The sequence below is a fragment of the Trachypithecus francoisi genome, unplaced genomic scaffold (genome assembly GCF_009764315.1).
Source record: "Trachypithecus francoisi isolate TF-2019V2 unplaced genomic scaffold, Tfra_2.0 Lachesis_group0, whole genome shotgun sequence".
NCBI classification, from domain to species: Eukaryota; Metazoa; Chordata; class Mammalia; order Primates; family Cercopithecidae; genus Trachypithecus; species Trachypithecus francoisi.
Genome location: NW_022681453.1, coordinates 69,496,307 through 69,523,000, shown reverse-complemented (window position 1 = coordinate 69,523,000; position 26,694 = coordinate 69,496,307). Strand labels below are relative to the sequence as shown.

The 26,694-nt window shown below is 41.0% G+C and overlaps 1 protein-coding gene across 2 annotated transcripts; it reads left to right on the top strand.

The window, feature by feature from the left end:
• The first annotated feature begins 591 nt into the window (after positions 1 to 591).
• Positions 592 to 26,694, top strand: POGLUT1 (protein O-glucosyltransferase 1). Of its 2 annotated transcripts, none has more exons than XM_033211148.1 (11): positions 592 to 754; positions 1,467 to 1,557; positions 2,938 to 3,081; positions 9,235 to 9,370; positions 11,948 to 12,069; positions 17,249 to 17,308; positions 18,779 to 18,878; positions 20,887 to 20,945; positions 22,458 to 22,625; positions 23,747 to 23,803; positions 24,254 to 26,694. In XM_033211148.1, the coding sequence occupies exons 1-11, from the start codon at positions 670 to 672 to the stop codon at positions 24,408 to 24,410; spliced, it is 1,179 nt and encodes a 392-aa protein (XP_033067039.1). In that variant the 5' UTR covers positions 592 to 669; the 3' UTR covers positions 24,411 to 26,694. The 2 variants fall into 2 exon arrangements, with proteins under 2 accessions (XP_033067039.1, XP_033067040.1); XM_033211149.1 differs by lacking the exon at positions 592 to 754 and adding an exon at positions 761 to 1,301.

Here is a 26,694-nt window from a genome sequence, read left to right as displayed (position 1 = left end):
CTTCTTTATCATGCCAGCATAGGTATATGGGCCCCTTCTCCTATTTGTTGGAAAACTGGCCTCTTTTACAGTTGAGTTTAATTATGTGGCACCTAGGACAAGTGCCTCCATTCTGATTTTGTCTACTATCTTGAGGCCTAGTGCCAGAGATCAGTCCCAAACAACGACCTGCTATAAACTTTAATACCACTGATTTTTTTTCCCTACGTCTAAGTCACCCCAACTGTTATAAATTCATATTACAAAGGGACCCCTGCTATGCTAATTGCAACCTTTGGGTCTAACCGTGCTGTACACACACACGCGCGGGCGCGCGCGCTCAACGAATCTATGCTCTTTGATAGACAATTTGATGTCAAGAGAAGAACTATTTAGCCTAGGCTCTACGCCAAGCCTTGGTTGTGCCACTAACTGTGAAACATGCCCTCTCTGGCCTTCAGTTTTCTGGCTGCAGACCTATTTTCCCAGAGATGCCAGGGAGGGAGGATAGGCAACTGGTCCATTGGTTTATTCTCCCCACCTTCCTGGCGCAGCCTTCTCAGGGAAACTCCGCCTCAAGGCTGGGGACTGGAGGAGGGGCGCGGGGGGAGGAGGCAGGGTGGCCATCTTTGTGCGGGGCCGCGCTTCTGCCAGCGCCGAGGCGGGGAATCTGCAGTAGGTGGGCTGGCGATGGAGTGGTGGGCTAGCTCGCCGCTTCGGCTCTGGCTGCTGTTGTTCCTCCTGCCCCCAGCGCAGGGCCGCCAGAAGGAGTCAGGTGGGCTCCGGGCAGTGCCGAGCCTGCCCCTTGGGCTCGTGGTCTGGTCGTAGTCCCGAGGCGCTCCCCCGCGCGGCCGGCGCCCAGGAAGATGCTGTGGCCGCTATAGCTAGGATCTGGGCAGAGGGCACCGGGGCGCCTTGCGGCGGAGAGTGAGGTGCCGGGGTCTCTGCTCTTGCTCTGGACGCTGGAGAGTAACCCATCCCCCAGAATTCAGAATGACGGGGAGGGGAGGGAATTCCCCGTTCACCCGCAGGAGGCGTCGCCCGTGCTTGGCTACTCTGGACCTGCCTGAAACACTGAGGGTCGGGGATGGGGGCGAATGTCGTGCGCGCGCGCGTGTGTATATGCGTTGCCAGAAGACAAGAAGAGGGGTTTAATGTCTGTAGCTTTTAACTGATCCTCTTTGTGGAGTTCAATTTGATTAGTAGAAAGTGATAGTCCGCGTCACTATCCATAGCATTCTGACGGTTGGGCGTTAAGTTTGGGAATTTTCCAGTTTCTTGGACACCTGACACCCGGGTAGAGGAACAGACTTGACATGAGCGTGAGTTACACACACAAAAATTCCTCCCTGGCGTTTCGTTTCCGTCAGTTGGATGGGAAGGGGATTTCTGAAAGTTTTGGTCCTCTGTTGCTTCTGCCTGTGTGGTGTTAGCAAATAACGCTCAGGAGACTTTTTTTTAACTATCATTTACTTCACTTTTTAAAGGTTCAAAATGGAAAGTATTTATTGACCAAATTAACAGGTCTTTGGAGAATTACGAACCATGTTCAAGTCAAAACTGCAGCTGCTACCATGGGTGAGTTATTTTCTTTGATGTGTCTTTGAGAGTTTAGTTGCTGTCACAGGAAGTATTCTAACATCCTCGAGAGATTTTGGTTGCAGTGGTCAGAAAGGCAAGGATGTTTTTCTCTTTCTAGGAAATAAAAATGCTCTGGGATGGGAAAGGCTCAGGTGGTCTCAGCCTAACCACTGACTGACTGTGGGATTCAGTGCACGTGCATCTGTTTTTCCCACTGGGCTGCAAGCTTCCTGAGGTCAGGGTCTGTGTCTTATTTGTTGTTGCTAGCCCTCAGTACGTGCTCAATAAATATTGTTGAGGAAATGAACCCATCGATAGCTGAATCTAGTCCTAAATTTCCTGATGGTTATCTTTAGAAAATGCACGTCAGGCTGGGCATGGTGGTTCATGCCTGTAATCCCAGCACTTTGAGAGGCCATGGCCGGTGGATCACCTGAGGTCAGAAGTTCGAGACCAGCCTGACCAACATGTGGAAATCCTGTCTCTACTAAAAATACAAAAGTTAGCTGGGCGTGGTGGCACATGCCTGTAATCCCAGTTACTCAGGAGGCTGAGGCAGGAGAATTGCTTGAACCCGGGAAGCAGAGGTTGCATTGAACTGGGATCACGCCACTGCACCCCAGCCTGGGCGACAGAGTGAGACTCCGTCTCAGAGAGAGAATGCACCTCAGGGCCGGGATGAGGTATGGTAGATAGATTACTCTGAAAACAGACTTGGGTGTTAGTGCCGGTACTCCCACTGGTTACCCCTGTGCCAAGCCACTTCAACTCCTCTGGGTCTCAGATTCTTCCTCAGCTAAATAACAGGGTCTTTTAAGCTCCGCTTTGTGTTATTTTTGACTCCTCAAAAAATTCCCTGGATGCTTATACTTATTAAAAACTTACTATGCACTCAACTTTAAAAGGAATATAAAATAGTGTAATTTTGGTTACTGCTGTCAGGCTATCAGAGTAAGGGGGTATCGGGGAGAGCGTGGACCAGACAGACCAGAACAAGAGAGTCCATGCTATACTGTAAGGCAGAAACTTCACCTCCTGCGGGATTGGGAGGAGATGCCAGGAGGACTGAAGTGACTAGAAGGACACAGGTGTGGCATGAGTGGTGAAAGAGGAATACAGAACTGCCAAGGGAGGGGCAATCCAGATGGAGGGAGGAAGAAGAGACATTGACCCACTTTTTACTTTTTATTGCTTTATTGCCACTGGTGTTTCAGATTACCTACAGGGCTTCTAGGGAAGAGCTGTTCATTCTCACCCTTGATTCTTTCCTTCCACTTACTGTGTTCTCTAATACAAAACCTAAATGCACTTAGGAAGTAGGTGGAATGGCACCACTCTCTTGGCCTGCTTTCCTTAATGACTCCCATTCTTTCCCAGTGTCATAGAAGAGGATCTAACTCCTTTCCGAGGAGGCATCTCCAGGAAGATGATGGCAGAGGTAGTCAGACGGAAGCTAGGGACCCACTATCAGATCATTAAGAACAGACTATACCGGGAAAATGACTGCATGTTCCCCTCAAGGTAAGAGTTACGAGGTAGATATATCTTCTGACTTTATTACATAGAGGCTTACCTGATACCCTTTTATAGAGGAGCCAATTCATGGGACTAGCAAGCAGATCCCTCCTCCCATTTCAGGCAGACTATGAAATAGCGACAAGCTCTTCTCCTTGCCTGGGAATTTTTCTTGCGAGCTACTCTCAAAGCCTGTCTGCTCTGTGAGACTTGGCTCATCACTGGTAGTACTGGTGGTGGCTCTGCCTCTTCTGCTCCTTCCCTGGGATACAGTAGCAGCAGGATACAGGCCAATGAGGCCTAGCAGGAGGGAGCTGGACTGAAGGAGGAGGAGGAATTGGTTGAATGTCTGTCATGGGCCAGTGTAGTTCTAGATACTGAATATTCAAGGGGAGGTGGTAGAGTCAAGAGGAGTAACTAGATGGGGTGTGGTTGCTCCCACCTGTGATTCCAGCGCTATGTGGTGGATTGCTTGAGCCCAGGAGTTTGAGACCAGCCTGGATTATGACGAATAATCTGACAGAGTGGCAAATAATATGACAGAGTGAGACCCTGTCTATAAAAAAATATAAAAACTAAAAAACAGGAGTAACTAGTGCTGCAAATTACGCCAGCCAGGACTTCAGAAATTCAGGTGTGAGACCCGAGGTACCATGTCATTTGGCTGAAGGCAGGATGGTAGGCAGGGAGGGTCATGGGCTGAGCGTGGAGGTTGGTTTTAGGCAGCATTGCATTTTGGAGTTTTTTTTTGTTTTTTTTTTAACTCAAATCTTTATAAAATTAGAAGATACAAAACTCAGAGGGCATAATATTCCCTTATGTAAGAGCATCTTTCTAAACCCTATTCTGTCATTAAAAGTAAAATAAATGTGCAGAGTTGCAAAAAAATTATCAATTTGTACATAAAGATTTATATTATTTGTATTTAATAACAACTTTGTAACAATTTAATATTTACTGTTATAAATATGTAAGCAAGGCCGGGTGTGGTGGCTCAGGCTTATAATTCCAGCACTTTGGGAGGCCAAGACGGGCAGATCACCTGAAGTCAGGAGTTCGAGACCAGCCTGACCAACATGGAGAAACCCTGTCTTTACTAAAAATACAAAATTTGCCGGGTGTGGTGATGCGTGCCTGTCATCCCAGCTACTCAGGAGGCTGAGAGGCAGGGGAATCGCTTGAACCCAGGAGGCAGAGGTTGCAGTGAGCTGAGATTGCGCCATTGCACTCCAGCCTGGGCAGCAAGAGTGAGTGAATGAATGAATGAATGAATAAATAAATAAATAAATAAATGTAAACAAGAAAACAGGCTGGGCATGGTGGCTTGTGCCTATAATCCCAGCACTTTGGGAAGTCAAAGCAGGAAGATTGCTTGAGCTCAGAAGTTCAAGATGAGCCTGGGCCACATGGCAAAACCTCATCTCTACAAAAAATACAAACATTAGCTGGGTGTGGTGGCATGTGTTTGTAGTCCTAGCTACTTGGGAGACTGAAGTGAGTGGATCACCTGAGCCCAGGAGGTCAAGACTGCAGTAAGCCTGAGCCATGATTATGCCACTGCACTCCAGCCAGGGTGACAGAGCGAGACCTGTCTCAAATAAATAATAAGAAGAACAATGAAAAAGAAAGATTATTTAATATCCCACAACCCTGAGGAAATCAGTTACCCTTTGGCTATCAGATATCAGGGGAAATAGGTTGTAGAGGAAAAAATCGTTAAGGTATTTTAAACAGACATTTGTTTCATTATTTGGGACTCAATAATAGAGACTTTAAATAGAAATTGTGAGTCTGGGGGAATTTTTAATTTCCACAAATGAGAAAGAAAATAAGAATATACACATTGTTGGACTTTGAAAGCTTACCCAATGTTTAATAGTTTGCTGAACAATTGCCAAATGAAATGAAATGCTTTCAAAGTTTCTGAAAGGCACAATTCTCTTCTTCCTGAGCTCAGAACATTTTGATCATAATCATGAGCTTAGAAATGTTCTGAAGGGAGTACAGTACCTTTCATTAGCAATAAAGTAATGTATATTTCCAATGACACTGAAAGTTCCCTATCCTAGCTACACGTACAACTAAGGAAAACAGAGAGGGACAAAATACAAATAGAATGCAGTATTCCAGAACACAATACTGAACGAAGTGCACACAGTTGTATGATATCTCAAAGATTCCCGTATAGCTAGAAATAATATCTTTCTAGGTCTAGATAGGATTCTTTTTTTTTTTTTTTCTTTTTTCTTTTTTTTTTTTTTTTGAGAGGGAATCTTACTCTGTCACCCAGGCTGGAGTGCAGTGGCGTGATCTCAGCTCACTGCAGCTTCCACCTCCCAGGTTCAAGCGATTCTCTTGCCTCAGCCTCCTGAGTAGCTGGGACTACAGGCGCCCGCCACTACACCTGGCTAATTTTTGTATTTTTAGTAGAGACGGGTTTTCACCTTGTTGATCAGGCTGGTCTCAAACTCCTGACCTTGTGATCCGCCTGCCTCAGTCTCCCAAAGTGCTGGGATTACAGGCAGGTCTAGATGCTTTTAATCTATCCAGTTTCAGAAACCTATGTGACATTTTAAAAATTCAATTTTGAATAAAATAAAATATAAACTCCACATTTCAAGGATGAGCAAAGGAACCAGAGATTTATCTAATTCTAGAGACAAGTCATTTCAAAACTTAGTTGTAATGGTATTTTTTAATAACAGCTTTACTGAGGTGTGGTTAACATAAATTACATGTAAAGTATAGAATGTTCCCACAACAGAAAAAGTATATGAGGCTATGTTAATTAACTTGATATACTCATTCCACAGTGTAAACATATATCAAAACATTACATTGTATCCTGTAAATATATACAATTATTATTTATCAATTAAAAATAAAACCTACAGTGTACACTAAGTCTTCATGTATGTTTATGCCAAGATAATGAATCTTCCATCACAACCAAAATATTCTTTCTGCCTCTTTGCAGTCCCTGTCTCCTGCATCTCCCTGTCTCCCTCTCCTCCCCATGCCCCACCTTCAGGCAGCTGATGACTACTTTCTCGAATTATGGATTATTTTCTAGCGTTCTCTATAAATGGAATTATTTAAGAGAGTACTATTTTAAAAGCCAAATGTGGCTGGGCATGGTGGATCACACCTATAATCCCAGCACTTTGGGAGGCTGAGGTGAGTGGATCACCTAAGGTCAGGAGTTCAAGATCACCCTGGTCAACATGGTGAAACCCCGACTCTACTAAAAATACAAAAAAATTTATCCAGGCATGGTGGCAGGCACCTGTAATCCCAGCTACTTGGGAGGCTGAGGCAGGAAAATTGCTTGAACCTGGGAGGCAGAAGTTACAGTGAGCTGAGACCATGCCATTACACTCCAGCCTGGTCAACAAGAAAGAAACTCCGTCTCAAAAAATAAAAAATCAAATTAAATTAAAAGCCAAATGTGAAAGAAATATGAGTGTTTTAGCTGTAATGTATAAGTTGTACTGCAACTTTTTAAAAACTTTTTAACTAGATTTTTTTTCTTTTAGTGTCAAAGAATATTACATGCACTTTGGATATGTAAAATATCCAAATATTTTAGCATGGTAAAATAAAAAAACAGAGAGGGACAAAATACAAATAGAATGCAGTATTCCAAAACACAATCCTGAATGAAATACACACAGTGGTATGATATCTCGAAGATTCCCGTATAGCTAGAAATAATATCTTTCTAGGTCTAGATACGATCCTTTTTTTTTTTTTTTTGAGAGGGACTCTTGCTCTGTCACCCAGGCTGGAGCCTGGCTGCCTCTTTGCAGTCCGTCTCTCCTGCATCTCCCTGTCTCCCTCTCCTCCCCATGCCCCACCTTCAGGCAGCCGATGACTATTTTACCATGCTAAAATATTTGGATACCTGCAAAAGACATTCAGTGAAAAGGAAGTTTCTCTTCCACCTCAGACCTCTAGCCCCTGAGACCTCTTTTCAAAAAACGATAAGAATTATGTGTCTTGTATATCCTTCTAGAAATAGTCTATACATATACAAGCATCCAGACTTATCAACAAACTAAAACGTGCTCTATCTTCTGTTCTGCACTTAGATTTCTTCTCCATATAACAGTAGATTTTGAGATTGTTCCATAAGAGTCCATAGAGAACACCTCACTTTTTCATGGCTGCATAATAGTTTATTATATGGATTTCTTTATTCAGCCCTCTATCAGTGGACATTTAGATTATCCCTCACCACATCCCTTTGCTTTTTGTATAATGCAAGCAATGCTGCAGTGAACATTCTTGTTACCGTGAACACTCATGTAAATATATATGTAGGCTAAATTCCTAGAAGTATAATAACTAGGCCAATTAATGTCATTTTAAAATCTTGATAAATAGGCTGGGTGCAGTGGCTCATGCCTGTTATCCCAGCACTTTGGATGGCCGAGACGGGCAGATCATCTGAGGTCAGGAGTTCGAGACCAGCCTGGCCAACCTGGTGAGAACCTGTCTCTACTAAAAATACAAAAATTAACTGGGCATGGTGGCCTGTGCATGTAATCCCAGCTACTCAGGAGGCTGAGGCAGGAGAATCACTTGAAACCAGAAGGTGGAGGTTGCAGTGAGCTGAAATTGTGCCATTGCACTCCAGCCTGGGCCACAGAGCGAGGCTCCATCTCAAAAATATATATATATATATAGATAGATAGATAGATAGATAGATAGATAGACTGGGCACAGTGGCTCTCACCTGTAATCCTAGCACTTTGGGAGGCTGAGGTGGGAGGATCACTTGAGCCCGAGAATTCAAGATCAGTCTGGACAACATACCAAGACTCTGTCTTTACACACACACACACACACACACACACACACACTTGCCAGGTGTGATGGCACACACCCATAGTCCCAGCTACTCAGGAGGCTGAGGTGAGAGGATTGCTTGCTCCTAGGATTTTTGAGGCCACAGTGAGCCATGATCATGCCACTGTACTCTTCAGCGTGGGTGGCAGAGCAAGAGACCCTGCCTCAAATAAAAAAATTAAAAAAAAAAAAAGAGAAATCTTGGTAAATAGAAGCTAATTGTCCTACAAAGAGGCTAAACACTTCCATAGCTCATATATCATATGCTGGGAATAGATCTCACACCCTCACCAACACTGCACTATTGGACTTTTTGATCTTTGTCAATCCGATTGGTAAAATTGGTATTTAGTTTCATTGGTATTTCTTTATTATTAATACAGTTGAGCATCTTTTCCTATGTTTGTGAACCATTGATATTTTTTGCAATTATCTCCCTATATATAAAACACTTGGTTTTTTTTGCTAGGGGGTCTCACTACATTGCCTAGTGTGTCACTATGTTGCAGGTCTAGAACTCTTGAGCTCAAAGAACCCTTCTGCCTAAGTCTTCCAAGTAGTAAAACAATATTTTAAATCAGTCGTTTCCATGCTACCAGGAAATTTTGATCAAGCCTTTGAATGCTGCCTCTAGCATAGTGCTGGTCAGGACCTCAAAGAATGAGGCAGAAACCAGCTAAACTGTCAGTGTATCTTCTTTTTCTTTCAAGAAATCCTCTGAGGATGCCCGGGAATCTAGTCAGAAAGCTATGTTACAGTATTTATGATTATGTATATAATACTTTTTCTGGCTTGCAGAATTGATTTTGATAGTGTTCTTTATTCAGGTTGAAGATAATGAAAGGTTTTCTATCTGTTCTCATAAACTAGGAGACTTAATTATAATGGAAATAAAAATGATGTCTTTGTGAGAAGCAAAGCCAGAGGAACACAGGTAGAAAATTAGCTATTTCAGCTGTTACGAGAGTTTGTATCTTGTCTAATTTAACTATTCCATATAAGGGAAATAAGAAAAAGAAGAATGAATAAAGTGGTAGAAGTAGCAATAATATTCCCTTCAAAGCTATGATGATTTATTTGGAAAATTTTATTAAGTATTTTAAGCTGGAGGAGCTTAGCTAGGAGTGAACTTGCACAATACAAAAAAGCAGAATAACCCCTTTAGAAGCATTGCTTTCAGGGGACTTTGCAGTAGGCTGATGATCTGGAACACTGGCTTGTCTTACTTGAAAATGTGAATGGGACCTCATCTTGTCCTAGAGCCTGTAGGCACTGCTCTGCTGAATTTATGGTATGTCTGGTTGACAGGTGTAGTGGTGTTGAACACTTTATTTTGGAAGTGATTGGGCGTCTCCCTGACATGGAGATGGTGATCAATGTACGAGATTATCCTCAGGTTCCTAAATGGATGGAGCCTGCCATCCCAGTCTTTTCCTTCAGTAAGGTAAGTGCAGGGAGAGCCACATGGGTGGATGGAGGGTGGTCCTCCAGGTTATGAGCATGAGATCATTGTCCTGTGACATAGTCTGATGGGCAATGGTAAGGATGAGGACTGAGGTACAGAAATGGGTCTGTGTCTCTATTAGCGTCACAGTGATTGAGCAAAAAGACAGAAGAGAGGAAGTTGAGAACCGGTAAGTCATGTAAGATTGCTTGAGTGTCTATAGGGCTAGAGATGGAGGCGAGGGCGTGAGAGGCCTGAGAAACCTACAGGAATTAGAGGTGGGTCTCGAAGATCCTACAGAGCATGGGAGGAAGGAGTCCAAGAAAGCTTGGAGTTAGGGAACACCTTCATTCCAAAAGTTTATTGAGCTCCTACTATGTATATATTCAGCCATAGTGCTGGGTATCATCTGTCCCATCTGTCACCATATTCCAGGGGCCCAGCATGGCTAAAAGTGAACCTGAAGGTGCCAGATAACTCCACACGGTGTGTGTGCAGGCAGTGCATTGAAGGGATAGGCCAGAGATAACCTAGGGAAGATTGGAGTAGCTAGGACACATCTGTGGGCTTAGGGAATTGGGGGCAAGGAATATCTTGTCAGTGCTCAGGTTCATATAAATGTTGTATCGCCAGGGATGGGCCTTGGTTCCCCAGAGACAAGGAAAGCATTTGGGGGTGGGGGTGGGAAGGCTAGAAGAGAGTGGATGGAAGATTCTATGGGGTAGGAGTGAATTGAGGAAAACCCCATGGAATCTGGGGAAAGGAACACTATCTCTAATTTGGTTTGTCCAAAGCAGAGGGACCTTTTGTCCCCACTTTTTCTTTATCACAGTTTACTTTCTCCCTAGACTTGTTTTATTTCCTGTGTTGCAAGTGGGCAGAGGCCACATTTGTGTTGCATTTCCCATGATCTAGCCTCATTTCTCAAAAGTGCTTGGTTCCATTGTTTGTCGTGAAACTCACCCAGAAGAACAGATAGAGGCTCCCATGTAAGTCAGTAGGGACTTCGTGTTTGTTATCTATCTATTGTTTCTGTGGATAATGAAGTATGACCACTGGTATACTAACTTTCCGTTCATCTTTACTTTCCTCCTGTTTTTTAAATCAGTGACTTCTAGTTTCCAAGGGAGGGTTTTACTCTGTCAACTTTATAGTTAATTGTGCAGCTTCTATTGAATAGCTGTTATGTTTAAGGTGCTTGAGGAATCACATCATTTTTTTAACATATTTGAGAGACAGCAAACAGCATATTGTGCATGTATTTCCAGTGGAAGAAACAGTAGAGTTAGAGGTTTATCAGTGGCCAGATTTTTAACAGAAGTAACCATAAAAAGGGAACAAATGGAGGCCAGGCGCAGTGGCTCACTCCTGTAATCCCAGCACTTTGGGAGGCCGAGGCAGGTGGATTTAAAAAAAAAAAAAAGGAACAAATGGTTTCAAACTTCTTTCTTTTTTTTGAGACAGAGTCTCTGTTGCCCAGGCTGGACTGCAGTGGCGCGACTTTGGCTGACTACAACCTCCACTTCCTGGGTTCAAGTGATTCCCCGCCTCAGCCTCCCGAGTAGCTGGGACTACAGGCACCCGCCACCATGCCTGGCTATTTTTTTTGTTTTGTTTTGTATTTTTTAGTAGAGACAGGGTTTCACCATGTTGACCAGGCTGATTTCGAACTCCTGACCTCAGGTAATCCACCTGTCTCGGCCTCCCACAGTGCTGGGATTACAGGTGTGACCCACCGTGCCCAGCCTCAAACTTCTTTGAAAAGATATGTGATAACACCCCTTCCTCTCATTCTGCTCATCCATACTTCTGACCCTGATCGATGAATAACCAAGAATGTATTGACCAATCAATGTGAGCCCAACAGTGCCATAGTATGAGATAACACTAGCTAATATTTATCAAGTGCGTAAAATGTGCCAGATACTGTTCTAAGATTTTTACGCGTATCAACTCATTTAATATGCAAAATAAGCCTTTTAGGTAGATCATATTATTGATATTATTGTTTCCCCCATTACAATGATAAGGAAGCTGAGGCATAGAACCATTAAGTAACTTGCCTAGAACTGTAAAGAGGTGGAGTCAGCATCCAAATCCATATGATCCACCTCAGGAGCCCACACTCTTAACCATTGCACTGTATTTCTTGGCTCTTGCTCTCAAAAAAACCCATTGGGAAATAACCAAATAAGACAAATAAGACAGTGTAAACTCTTAAGTGTAATAGTTAAGCAATGAGAGAGCTCTGTGATTTTTCAGAATTGGACATATTGTTTCCTTAAATTGAAAATCTTAACAGTATATATCCTCTAGGAAAACAGAATTTGGGTGAACTGAAAATGTTGACCTTTAATGTGATTCTAAATTCTGGAATTCAGTGAGCCCATGACTTTTAATCCATAGTCACTTTTGCCTTTTAATGTCTACAGGCTAGACTTTGGAAAATAGGGAAAATATATCTTTGGCAATGTGACACTAAACCAAGGCTGTCCAGATCCAGTGGCATGATTGCAGTTGCCTCTTTTCACTCTGTTCCAAGACTGATTTAGAACGACCTGTCTGTTTTTGTTGAAGACATCAGAGTACCATGATATCATGTATCCTGCTTGGACATTTTGGGAAGGGGGACCTGCTGTTTGGCCAATTTATCCTACAGGTCTTGGACGGTGGGACCTCTTCAGAGAAGATCTGGTAAGGTAGGTCCTTTAAAGAAGTTTTATTTTTTTCTCTTTCTGGGATTTTTTGAAATAAGCCATAGAATATAACCAATTATTTACTTTTTTCTTTTTTTTTTGAGACAGAGTTTCACCCTTGTTGCCCAGGCTGGAGTGCAATGGCACGATCTCAGCTCACTGCAACCTCCACCTCCCAGGTTCAAGTGATTCTCCTGCCTCAGCCTCCTGAGTAGCTGAGATTACAGGCATGTGCCACCACACCCGGCTAATTTTGTATTTTTAGTAGAGATGGGGTGTCTCCATGTTGGTCAGGCTGGTCTCGAACTCCTGACCTCTGGTGATCCGCCCACCTCAGCCTCCCAAAGTACTGGGATTACAGGTCTGAGCCACCGCGCCCAGCCTATTTACTTTTAAGTAACTAATTTTTAAGTTAAAAATGAAGGACAGAAAACTGTAATATAAACAATTTTGTATATGTCTAATAATGTTTACATATCCATAGAAAAGGGCTGAATAGTCCATCCTAAACTATCAGCAATGCCTCTTTGCAAGGGATTGTCACAGACTTTTGTTTTCTATTTTAAATTTTTCTTTTTTTTAAATTTAATTTAATTTAATTTAATTTTTTTTTTTGCAACAGAGTCACGTTCTGTCTCCAGGCTGGAGTGCAGTGGTGCTATCGCGGCTCACTGCAACCTCTGCCTCCCAGGTTCAAGTGATTCTCTTGCCTCAGCCTCCTGAATAACTGGGATTACAGGCATGCACCACCACACCCGGCTAATTTTTTGCATTTTTAGTAGAGATGGGGTTTCACCATGGTGACCAGGCTGGTCTGGAACTCCTGGCCTCAAGTGATCCACCCACTGGGTGCTGGGATTACAAGTGTGAGCCACTGCGCCCAGTCAGTATTTTCAGTTTTTCTATACTTAAGATTCTTTAAATAAGAGTGCGTTCTTTCATAGTAAGAAAAAATGACTGACCGTGTCATGTGGGGGATAGAAAATTATTTGGAAGAATATAAATGTACTTGGCAATTGAGAACTAAATACTTTAGGCAGGGCTGAGGGAGCATAAATGTCCCATAAGCATCTCAAGTACAAGCTTACTCCAGATCCTCTCTGATTCATGACTGAGACATGCCTTGGCCTGTTGACTCCATCCTGCTATCATTTCAGAATTTAGATTGTGTAGCTCATCCAAGCTGTAGGTATTTCTTACCTAGCTACATTTTATATCATGATTCAGACAACTTTGGTGCTTAACTAGGGAACTTGCAGAAACACAGTCATTATAGGCCTTCTCTCAGGTATAAGGAAAGCAAACAATTCAACCTTGTTTCCATAAATACCTATCACCTCTCCCAAGTGTGGCTGAAGATTCAAAGAGGATTAAGGGAATATTCCCTTCCTGAAGAAACGTACAGGGCTGCAGTCCTCAGTGGTGGGTAGAGCCCTTTGTTAAAAAACAAACTTCTCCAGTGGGTATAATTTGAAAATTTTAAAAAATAATAACAGTCTCATATTTTACAGAACTGGAACTAGAACTTGTCTTTGTCCAGCCCTTTATTTCAGGGATAAGGGAATGAAGGCACAGAAAGGTTTAGTGATCTGGTCAAGGTCAGAAGCAAGTCTAGGCCTAAAGTCCTGGTTTCCAAGTGCCTTATCCAACCTTCTTTACTGGTTAATATTCCTTGTGTTTTCCTGACATTGAGACTGTCATTCCTTGTTTATTTTTGGGTTTTGAACATAATTTTGAGACGGGGGGAAAAAGGTGTGTTTTTTGTTTGTTGGTTGGTTGGTTTTTAAAATTTTTTGTAGAGACAGGTCTTGCTATGTTTCCCAGCCTGATCTCAATCCCCTGTGATCCTCCCCACTTGGCCTCCCAAAGTGCTGGGATTACAGGCGTGAGCCACCACACTAAGCTGGAAAAAAGGTTTTAAACTTTTTTTCCCCTAAGTTATTCTTGGCCTTGGCCTTGGTTTTCTAATCCTTTCCCCCACCCCACCCCCTCAGGTACTTGCAAATACCCTTTTCACATTCTTCTTTTTGTAGCTCTTTTCCCACCTGGCATGCAGCTGCCTTGTTTTTAAAATCTGTAAAAACTTTAACTGATTATGAAACCTATATATGCTCATACAATTTTACAAATATGTATAACTTAGGCAACTTTTCCCCTAACTTATTGGTGTATCTAAGTAATCTTTCCATGTCAGTACATATGAAGCAGTCACTTTATTTATTTATTTGTTTGTTTGTTTGTTTATTTTTAAGAGGCAGGATCTCACTATGTTGCCCAGGCTGGACTCAAACTCCTGGGGTCAAGGTGTTATCTAGTTACTCCACCATGTAGTTATTAATACCATTTTTCCCCATGTAAACTAGTAAACAATTTTTAGGCAGATAGAATGTTTTAAAGTGTAATCTTATATGGATGCTTTTTTTTCTTTTGATACCTTCCTATTTTATTCAATTGAATTTATTCATGGTTATAGAATTGCCATTTGGTTTTTTAGAACCCTCTGTTTGGAATCTCTAGTGATGTTCATTGGTTACCTTGAAAATTTAATAATCTACTTGTTTATCTATCTGCACTGATGTCTGCCTGCCATTTTTCGTTCTATTTTTCTGATATTTTGGGAGTTTGTGCCCACTGATTTATATTTCACTCTGTAGAAGAATTCATTGTTCTTTACAGATTAAATATTTCATTTGTTATTGTCAGAGAGAGTTTAAAAAAGAGGGCTGGGGTAGCACCAGGCTGTGGTGGCCACTGTTAGCACTTGCCTGGAGAAACAAGTCCTAAGCTAGGTCTTTTGAGGAAGGATGGGTAGGTTAGGAGAATGAAAGAGAGAGAACAGTGATACACAGTTTGGGTCTGTGTATGTATATTAAATACAGCTTCCCCAGGAACCAAGGAAATAAAGAGAAGTAACTTTGAGTATAAATTGATACATTTTTTGTTAGATAGTTTGATAATATGTATCAAAATTGGAAATGTATGCTGTGTATCCTTTGACCCAGCTGTTTCACATCTAGAATGTATCCTAAGGAATTAGACAAGTGTGCAAAGGTTTCTATACAAGGATGTTTACTACCATGTTGTTTCTGAGAGCAGAAAGTTGGAACTACCCAAAAGCCCATCAATAAAGTATGAAGTGAATCATAATATGACTGTAAAATGGAATTTTTGCAGTGAGTCTTTGCCAGAGGTTATAAAATGGAATATAGTGCATGAATGGAAAGGCAGTGTAGGTTTTAAAGGCTCTGGGTTCAAATCATGACTCTTATTAGCTACATGACTCTGCACAAGTTGCTTAACCTCTGAAGGACCTCATTTGTAAAATAGGGATGATAAAACCTACCTCTTAAGATTGTGAGAATGATTTTATATTTACAACGCACTTATAACAATGTCTGTAACATAGTGAAGTGCTATATAGATGTTGGCTGTTATTATTATTTATATTTCCTATTAAGATTGTTACCTGGGCTGGGCGCGGTGTCTCACGCTTGTAATCCCAGCACTTTGGGAGGCCAAGGCGGGCGGATCATGAGGTCAGGAGATCGAGACCATCCTAGCTAACATGGTGAAACCCCATCTCTACTAAAAATACAAACAATTATCCGTGTGTGGTGGTGGGTGCCTGTAGTCCCAGCTACTCAGGAGGCTGAGGCAGGAGAATGGCATGAACCCGGGAGGCGGAAGTTGCAGTGAGCAGAGATGCGCCACTCCACTCCAACCTGGGCAATAGACTGGGACTCTGTCTCAAAAAAATAAAAAATGATTGTTACCTAACAGTATGTATAGTGTGACCTCTGTTACATAGAGCAAAGTTTCTCAGTATTAGTGTTGCTGACATTTTGGGCTGGATAATTCTTTGTTCTGGGAGCTATCCTGAGCACTGTAGGATTGTTTAGCAGCATCTCTGATCTATACCCACTAAATGCCAGTAGCAGTCCCCTAGTAGTAACAATAAAAAATGTCTACAGACATGGCCAAATGTCCCCTGGGTGGGAGGGAAGGGCAAAATCACCCCCAATTGAAAGCTACTAATATGAAGAAATGATTGCCAGGAAATTCTTGGCTAAAATGTTACATTGTTACCTGTGGACAGGGAGATTCCAGAGGACTTCTTACTTTTATCTTTATGCTTTTTCATGAGAACTTTGCATGAGGAGCATGAAATATTTTCCACTAAAAACAAAACAACAAAAATCCAGTGCTATAGTGTCTCTGCTTGGGCAGGAAGAAGTAGGGGGTAGACAAGATAGTTCTGGCCTTAGACTGGAGAATCAGGTAAAGGTGATTCTCCTTAGACTGGAGAATTCAGGAAAAGGCCAGAGGATGAGCCAGGTTGGCTGAGGGTGGAGGTCTGAGGACCTGGAAAATACTGAGCAGCATTCTCAGCTGAGTGAAAATAAGCAGCATGACATTATATGTATCTGAAAAGGATCTATGCCTAGAAAGTTTATATCCTGAGTTGCTCCATTACTATAATACAGCCCACCAATCCCTCATTAACTTCAGTTCAGCCTTCCCCTCCTTTTTCAGAGGAAGATGCTGTGTAGACTTCTGTACTGGGAGGGTTCCTACGAAGCAAGTTAAGAATGATGCATCTGTGAGCTAGCAGTTTCAGTAAGGAAGGCTGGCCGTGGTAATGTGTACTGAGATCTGAGTTTCAAGGACTTCATCTTTATGGAGCACTTAGTCTGGCTTTAAGAATACAAAGGTGCTTTTCAAATATCAGACTAAATCTAATGACACTTCCCACCTATGGAAAACATAAAATCAGAGAGTGATTTCCCTTTCATTCCATTTCTGATGCTTTTTAATTTTTTTGCAGTTTTGTTCACATAATTAATTTAATCAGTAGCACCCTACTTAAGGTACAGAGGAAATCCACATTTGCCAAATTATAAAGACACCTAATCATGACCTTCAGGGTTTGGGGGCTTTTCTTTCAGTGTTGTTAACTTGTTAATGGGGAGTAGATTTGTAGATGCAACTGGATAGCACCTCCAGAGCCATGAAATGGTAGCAAAAGGAAACAAAGTGTCCTTTAGGGCTTTTTCTTTTGAGTAGCTTTGATTAGACTCATTTAGAAATATGAAGCTCTGAACTAATCTTCAGAAATGGTTAAAGCACATTCTTATATAGTTGAAAAAGATATATTGAAACTAATTAAATTCTGTATTCTTAGGTCAGCAGCACAGTGGCCATGGAAAAAGAAAAACTCTACAGCATATTTCCGAGGATCAAGGTGAATTATTTTCTGACATTTTACAAATATATTTTTCCAAGTAATGTAAAATATAAGTAACCTCGAGGGTATGACAAGCTCTGTAGTTCAAAGGGAAAGCTAAGATAACAAAGAAAGAAATGTGGAATCACAATTTTAGATTTGAGAATAATTCACATTATTTGCCCAAATCACCATTGACTGAGTTGATATTCAAAGAAGTAAAGTTCATCCATTTCAGTCATTTAGCAGATATTTTACATAGTGTCACAAGTGTGTTGGCCATTGATTGTGTGATGTCAAACACAACAGATGGGTGTCTTCTTACAGTCCCTAGGAGTAGCTTATGATCAGTTTCTAGGAGTAGCTTATGATCATGCCACAGTTACTCTGCTGGTTAATGCAGAGCAGGACTCAACACCATATTTCTTAACTGCCTTTTTTATCAGAACATGTGGCTGCCAGATAGTAGTTATAGAGCACAGACTGAGACTGCTGAAAATGAAGAAGAGAGCAGGGAGGAAAGAGAAGAGAAAAATGGCAAAGGTAGTAGAAGGACCCTGTGTTGTTCAGCTCCATAGTCCCAGTGCCAATAACAGTTCCTAGCATGTCGATATACGATAAATATCTGTGAAGTAGATGAATAGAAAAGACTGTGAAGGGAGAAGGTTTTGTAGTTTTAGCAAGTGAGTCCTTGCCAGAGATTATATTCTCTCTTCACCCTCCTCTTCGCTTGGGAGATAGACTTTAGGAGGTAAATTGATTATCCAGCTACTATGTCCTATTTCTTACCAACTTCTTTGATTCTTAAATCTTGAAGTCACAAATTAACTTGGGGACCATGTCTGGACTTCAAGAGTTTTAGGACTCCCTTGAAATTATGTGGGGATATGTGCATTTTTCTGGGAAGGAGAGGAGGTTGGTTCATAGTTCTTAACAGATTATCAAGGAATCCATGATGCCTCACATGTCAAGACCCTCTGCTACTTGGAACATCACTAGAAATTTTTCCACATATAGTCATTAGGTTTTTAAGCCCTTTGGTTTTTGTGCATTTTTTAAAAATTAAATATTATACTGGACTGTACAGAGTGTACATAACAAAGGTCATGTAGCTGTTTTAGTGAGTGGTGAGTAGCTAGCCTCACAGTTATAAGCACCAGTGATTATAGAAGCTACATGAACTTTCCTAAAAGGGAAATCATTCCCTGGGATTTGACTATAGTGACCTGAACAACATACCCTTTAAGACCAAATGCAGACAAAGAAGGGCCAAGCACTCCCCAACCCTAAAGGTACAGACGGGACCAGCCCTGGATGACCTAGATGCTGCAGTACCCAGTGTACCCCTCCTCTGCTGTCACGGCACCAGTGAATTGTCCATTTGTGCAGAGTCATTGCCTTGGGTCCTAGTCCTGCTCACCTTTCAGGGACTGGGAACAGTATTCTAATACAGGCCGCACAGTTTTATGTCACGTGTTTCTTTTATAGGACAAGTCCAGAACGAGATCCTCTCATTCTTCTGTCTCGAAAAAATCCAAAACTTGTTGATGCGGAATACACCAAAAACCAGGCCTGGAAATCTATGAAAGTAATCACCAGTCATCTGAGTAGAACTACAGCAGTGAACATTCTCACTCAAAGAACATTGCCACCTGGGTAGAATTTGAGATTAGGTTTCCTCTCAGTGGTGAGGTGAATGTAAAGAAAGTTCCATGAACCAGCATTAGCATATATGTAAATTCTCCTTTTTCAAACTTACATTGCTTTTCTGGCCATATTATGACTAGTATATTGCACTACTTTGAAGGTTTAAACCAAAGGTCACAAACTTTTTCCAGGAAGGGCCAAATAGTAAATATTGTAGGTTTTACAGGTCATATGGTCTCTGTTGTAGTTGCCAGCAGTAGTATGAAAGCAGCCACAGGCAGTTTGTAAATGAATGAGCCTGGCAGTGTTCTTATAAAAACTTTATTATGGCCGGGCATGGTGGTTCACGCCTGTAATCCCAGCACTTTGGGAGGCTGAGGCGGGTGGATCACTTGAGGTCAGGAGTTTGAGACCAGCCTGGCCAACATGGTGAAACCCTGTCTCTATTAAAAAATGCAAAGATTAGTCGGGTATGGTGGTACGCACCTGTAATCCCAGCTACTCGGGAGGCTGAGGCAGGAGAATCGCTTGAACCTGGGAGGCAGAGATTGCAGTGAGCCAAGATTGTGCCATTGCACTCCAGCCTGGTGACAGCAAGACTCCATCTCAAAAAAAATAAAATAAATAAAATAAATAAGTAAAAGTTTATTTATGGGCACTGAATTTTGAATTTCATGTAATTTTGTCATAAAATATTCTTCTTTTGCCTTTTCTTTTAACCATTTGAAATGTAAAAATTTCTTAGTCCATGACAAAAACAAGCAGTGGGTCAGATTTGGCCTATGGGTCGTAGTTTGCCAACCCCTGGTTTAAATCAATGGTCTCAACCCTGGCTGTGCAATACAACCAGAGAGCTTTAAAAAATGAATTAAATGAGTCAGAATCTCTGGGGCTGGTGTCCAGTAATGTTCATTTGTTTAAAACTTTTAAGTGATTCTAAGGTGAAGCCAGAAATGGGACCATTGGTTTACAATCCACTCTCTCCTCTTAACTCTATGGCTTTTTGCCTTAATCAAAGAAATGAAAGCCTTAACCTTCCTTTATATGACATTTCCATATACCATATGAGGATGCTATGAGAAAAAGCTTTAGACTTCTTGGGAGAAAACTAAGTAAATCTGAGGTGTATGTATTATTTCATACAGTTTTTTAATCAGATAGGAGCAAGTGAGCTTATAAAACTTTGTTAAATAATAAAAATATGAAAAATGTATTCATTTAGAATACAAGTTGTTAGCATCTACTGTGGGAGGCTGCAGAAGCAAACAAAACTTGTCCCCTCATCAAGGAGTTTACCATCTGCTAAGATGGATGGAGTGTACATGGGGATCGCAAACTCAGATGTCCCCAGGGACCAGCAGGTGCTATCAGTAGGTGAGCAAGAGAGAATACTAACACTTCCAAGTGTTAATAAGAGCCCAGTTTGCCAGATCATCCTTTTTATTCCCCAAGAAAGATTGGAAATCTGGATTTTTGCAAGAAATATCCTACTACCTATAAATGTTGGCGATGATTTGATTTTTTTTTTTTAAATACTTTGCATGCCCAACATAATTTGAGTATGGGCTGTATACACCCCTAAGGTTATCAGCCAGCACTTGAGATCTTCTCTGCATACATAATTTACACAGAGTGAAGTGTGCTGCGGGCTGTGACATCTGAATTCAAAGGAGGGCAACATGGCTTTAGGTGAGCTTAAACTCTGAAATCAGACAGGCCCTGGTTAAAACTCTGTCTTCTATTTAGAGCCACATTGACCTTGAGCAAATCTCAACTTCCGAAGCCTTGGCTTCTGCATTTATATAATGGGAATAATAATGTCTCCTGAGTATATTGATTATGAAGCTTAAATGAGGTAATGTTGATGAAATGTTTAACAATGCTTGCTGCACAGTGATCACAATAAATGCTGTTGCTGCTAATACTAATAACTTCCTTCCCACTTAAAGGATACCTTAGGAAAGCCAGCTGCTAAGGATGTCCATCTTGTCGATCACTGCAAGTACAAGTAAGATTTCCAGGACTCCTGACTCTTTTGGTTTCCATACTGCTTTTGAAATAGCTTCACTTTGGGTGAGAACTTTAATATGAAGGCCCAGCTGGAGTAAATGAAAGATGCATTAATTCATTTCACTAGCTTTTCCTGAGGGCCTGTATGCACTGACCTGAGTTCTGCAGGGACTGTAGAGAAGAATGGAACATCTGTAGAACAGAACAACAGATAGCTGCATGCTAGCTAGTAATCACAGTAATGTAATTACCTCTCCATATGCCCCACCCACTCAATAGTTGAAGTTAGAACAAATATTTCTCAGTTAATAAATATTAGAATTATTATCCTAGTGTGCTGGCATGCTCCTATAGTCTTAGCTACTCGGGAGGCTGAGGTAGGAGGATCCTTTGAGCCCAAGAGTTCAAGACCAGCCTGGGCTACATAGTGAGACCCTGTCTCTAAGAGAAATAAAATAAAATTCCAGGACTAAGAATTCAATGAACAGGTTAAACCAGGTCTAGAGGAGGGCAGCAGTGGTGGGGGTGGCTCAGAGTTAGAAATGCCAGTGACACACAGAGTAGGATCTACATGGAAAGCATCTCTGGTTGGAGACAGGTGCATGCATGAGAAATGCTGAGAAGAAAGCCTTTTTTTTTTTTTTCCTGTGGGCAATCTCTGAAAATTGATTAGGTTTTCCTTATTCTCCTCTCTATACCAGAGGGCCCTTATCACTCAGGAAGTGAGCAGTGGGGAAGTGAGCATTACCACCTGAGCTCTGCCTTCTGTCAGATCAGCTTGGCATTAGATTCTCATAGGAGCACAAACCCTATTGTGAACTGCGCATGCAAGGGATCGAGGTTGCGTGCTCCTTACGAGAATCTAATGCCTGATGATCTGAGGTAGAACAGTTTCATCCAAAACCATCTCCCCCATACTACCCATCCATGGAAAAATTGTCTCCCATGAAACCGGTCCCTGGTGCCAAAAAGGTTGGGGACCATTGCTCTATACTTTAAGAGAAGAGGGTGATGTCTAGGAAGCAGTGGAGACCTTTGAGCAGATGGGGTACACTAGAGGAAAAACAAGGCTTTGGGAGGCCATGACTAGTTAGAGACATTAGGCCTAGAAAAGCTTGTGAATTTTTTTTTCACTCTTTATATTCTATGTTTACCATTGAACATTTATTTTCTCAAATATGTTCCAAATCTACAAACTGTCATTTCCTTCTGAGCCCTGTATACACTCTACCCGGCACCCAGCTCCTGACCCTATCTAGCTCTGTCTCGAGAAAATAATCCCCTATTTTTCCTCACCCTGACATTCCCAGAACAACCTGTAGTCCTAGCCCTGGTAAAGCAAAGAGTTGATAGAAACCCCTTAGGAACATACAATGTGTCCTTGAAAACTCAAAGTGGAAAGAGAGTGGAGAGGAATCATGAAAGAAGGGGAGGGGAGAATAAGCATAAAAGGTCATATTTGTGGCAACAGGCATATAACATCAAGTGTATTTTGCTCTTTTTTCCTCAGGTATCTGTTTAATTTTCGAGGTGTAGCTGCAAGTTTCCGGTTTAAACATCTCTTCCTGTGTGGCTCACTTGTTTTCCATGTTGGTGATGAGTGGCTAGAATTCTTCTATCCACAGCTGAAGCCATGGGTTCACTATATCCCAGTCAAAACAGATCTCTCCAATGTCCAGTAAGCAGTTATCCCCTAATGCAGAGTTTCTAAAGACCCTTCCAATCTGCTTTTAAAAATGCCTTAATGCCTTAAAACCAGTCATGTAAGACATTTAGTCCTATGATTTTTTTCCATTGAAAGCTTTTTTCCTCTTGGTTTACATACATAGTATTGCATTATTACCCAAGTAGGCTATAAGTGGAATTTAATTTGAAAAAGCGCTTTAATACTGGTTTCAAATGAAACATTCAGACAAAATGAAGTTAAAAAGCTCTAATCTCTCCAAGACTAAAGATAGGGATATTCAATCTTATTATATTGTCAAAAGTATTTTCAGATGCAGCGTGAGAATTGATTCAAGTGAAGCTTCGGCAAATTTCCTCTCATGATGGGAGGAGCAAGGAAGAGGTATAGAGAAGGACCAGAGTTATCAGCATATTGTTATCATGGTGATATCTGTGTATATATATTTTTTCTATATATAAAAATATATTAAGGCCGGGCGCAGTGGCTCAAGCCTGTAATCCCAGCACTTTGGGAGGCCGAGACGGGTGGATCACGAGGTCAGGAGATCGAGACCAACCTAGCTAACACGGCGAAACCCCATCTCTACTAAAAAATACAAAAAACTAGCCGGGTGAGTTGGCGGGCGCCTGTAGTCCCAGCTACTTGGGAGGCTGAGGCAGGAGAATGGCGTAAACCCGGGAGGCGGAGCTTGCAGTGAGCTGAGATCCGGCCACTGCACTCCAGCCTGGGCGACAGAGCAAGACTCCGTCTCAAAAAAAAAATATATATATATATATATATATTTATATATAAATATGTAAGATAAATATAAATATATAATATACTGTAAAATATAAATATACAAAATATATGTAAATATATAATGTAACTTCTGTATTTTCTCAAATATGTCCCAAATCTACAATAGGGTATCTTTAATCAGTGTGTGGGTTTTTTTTTATTATTTTGTTCTTGAGAGAACAAAATAATAACCCTGATATCTTTGCTTTAAGGAAATAATCCACCATCCACATACCTAAAATTATCCATAGACCTCAATCTATATGGTCTTTCTGACTTAGTGCTAATGAAGTTGGTCTACATTTCAGAGTCTAAAATTCTTTTCATTTTAGAGAGCTGTTACAATTTGTAAAAGCAAATGATGATGTAGCTCAAGAGATTGCTGAAAGGTGAGTTCTGTTCATTTTCCCTTTCCACTTTACTTTGTCATCCCCATTATGCCCTAGCCAAAGTTACCTGAATATTGTTATCATGGTGATATCTGTATTTTATCCTCATCATATGGAGATAATTCAGAACTAAAGCTGTCTTGGGGGGGAACATATACACATGTCTACATATGCCTAAGCTTTATAGAAGTAGACTAAAATCTTTGAGGTAGTTAAACAGGTATGAACATTGGCTGTTTAGAAGTTGTTTTAAAGGAAAAAGATGTTAAGTTCTATTGCTACATGCATGTCTGTGGATATGATTGCCATAGGGTTGGTTCTTGAGGCTCAAATGAATTAATTTATATAAAATGCTGAATAATGCTTGGCACAAGGTGAGCACTCAAATGCACACTGTTATTATCATTAAATTCTGTGCTTTAACATTTTCTTGTTAAATCTTGTCTCTAGGGGAAGCCAGTTTATTAGGAACCACTTGCAGATGGATGACATCACCTGTTACTGGGAGAACCTCTTGAGTGAATACTCTAAATTCCTGTCTTACAATGTAACAAGAAGGAAAAGTTATGATCAAATTATTCCCAAAATGTTGAAAACTGAACTATAGTAGTCATCATAGGACCATAGTCCTCTTTGTGGCAACAGATCTCAGATATCCTACGGTGAGAAGCTTACCATAAGCCTGGCACCTATACCTTGAATACCTGTTATCAAGCCAAATACCTGGTTTTCCTTATCATGCTGCACCCAGAGCAACTCCTGAGAAAGATTTAAAATGTGTCTAACACACTGATATGAAGCAGTTCAACTTTTTGGATGAATAAGGACCAGAAATCATGAGATGTGGATTTTGAACCCAACTCTACCTTTAATTTTCTTAAGACCAATCACAGCTTGTGCCTCAGATCATCCACCTGTATGTGTCCATCACTGTGAAATTGACTGTGTCCATGTGATGATGCCCTTTGTCCCATTATTTGGAGCAGAAAATTCATCATTTGGAAGTAGTACAACTCATTGCTGGAACTGTGAAATTATCCTAGGTGTGATCTCTGTCACTTTATTTTAATGTAGGAAACCCTATGGGGTTTATGAAAAATACTTGGGGATCATTCTCTGAATGGTCTAAGGAAGCGGTAGCCATGCCATGCAATGATATAGGAGTTCTTTTGTAAAATCATAAACTCTGTTACTCAGGAGGTTTCTATAATGCCACATATAAAGAGGCCAATTGCATGAGTAATTATTGCAATTGGATTTTGGGTTCCCTTTTTGTGCCTTCATGCCCTACTTCTTAATGTCTCTCTAAAGAAAACAAACAAACAAAAAAAAGACAAAGCCTCTTAATAAATTTAGGAAGTAGTCCTCATTCTTTAATGGAACTATACATAGAGCAGCAGCTCTTCCTCACCCTTTGCATACCTTTAATATTTTTCCTTCTTAAATTGGCCACAGAAGGGGTCATTCACACTCTCACTGTCTTGCAGGAACCACAAAAAGTCTTCATATGTGAATGTGCCGTTCATTTGGTAGTTAAGAGCATTCAACTTCAAATATATAGGAGATACTTGTTTTAGTGCAAATCCATGTTGGAGTGCCTCCTTTTTCCTTTTTTCCCTTTTTGAAAAAGATGTTTTGGGTAGTAGTTTAATATCTCAGGGTGCTCTTTCTAACATAATGAAGAAAAATGTTTAGATTAAAACTCTGGAGTCTGATGACTTAGAACTATCCTTGCCCCTTAGGCCCACCCTTTCCACAGAGAAATCACCTCTCTTCTTTTGTCTCTTAAGACCTATTTGGTATTAACTAGCTTCGGAATTAGTAAATGTGAGATTCAGTCACATAATTACCAGACATTCCATTTGTCAGAAATCTATTAGGCTTTTTAAACTCTTTTCCACAAAATTTTAAGTCTGTTGACCTTCTTAGAGAAGTTGAACATGCTTGGCAAGATCATTTCATGGAATAAGCAGATGTTTAAAGTTGGATTTTTTTGTGTGTTTTTTTTTGTTTTGTTTTGTTTAGTACTAGCAAAGCACAGGGACTGTGTTCTTAGGTGCTGTGAGTCTGTCCAGATTTCTGAGTTGTACTATGGTTTTGCCTTGTCACTATGAGGCCCTACTAGGTGTAAGCATTGTCTCTGAATTTTAATTTCCTCTAATTAAAATAGGAACAAAATTTGCTATCCTTTAGATTAGGAGCTGAAGATTCATTTCCCTGGGAATGTTTCCCATTTAGCTTCAAGTTTTAGCTCAAACATCACCTTCTTTCTGACTCCTTTCATTCATTCCTCGAGGCAGTAAGGGGCTACCATGGTACTTTGCTTATGCCTGTATTATATGACATTACTGTAGTTGCTTGACTGTTTCTCCTACTGTTCTGTGAACTTATTAATAGGTGAGAATCTAGTTTTACTCATCTTGATGTCTCCAGGATCCAGCACAGTGCCTCACACAGAATAGATCCCAAAGAACTGGTGGGTGTGTGGGTGGATGGAGGAATGGAGACAGTTGGCTTAACTGGATCCTATATACAGATTGTTACTGGCTCCAAAGGATGATTAGATAAGACTGTAAGAATCGGATCAATGTAAATCCTCACCTGCCCTTTGAAGAGCCAATAAGAGCATCTTTGTCTTTAAATACAGCAAATGTTATTCAGATTTTGTACTTGTCTGTTTACCTCAGTGTAGATGATATGAGGATGGTATAACTATGTAAATGGTTTGTTTTTGAAAATAATTTGTTTCCCCACAACTTTTGAAGGTTTTATTTGTTGTTGTTACTAGTTCAGTCCCAAACTTACCCTTTCCTTTTCAGAGAGCTAATGGCCATGCTTTTCTTCAAGGAAAGAATAGTTTATTTGAATGAAGTGGGATACTTGGATAACAC

What these genes read in the sequence shown, in the direction of transcription:
- POGLUT1 (XM_033211148.1), top strand. Translation starts at nt 670, where the DNA reads ATGGAGTGGTGGGCTAGCTCGCCGCTTCGGCTCTGGCTGCTGTTGTTC. An exon ending in TTCAGAGAAGATCTGGTAAG is followed by an intron (nt 12,070 to 17,248) that starts GTAGGTCCTTTA and finishes CTGTATTCTTAG; the next exon opens with GTCAGCAGCACAGTGGCCAT. An exon ending in AGGCCTGGAAATCTATGAAA is followed by an intron (nt 18,879 to 20,886) that starts GTAATCACCAGT and finishes TCCCACTTAAAG; the next exon opens with GATACCTTAGGAAAGCCAGC.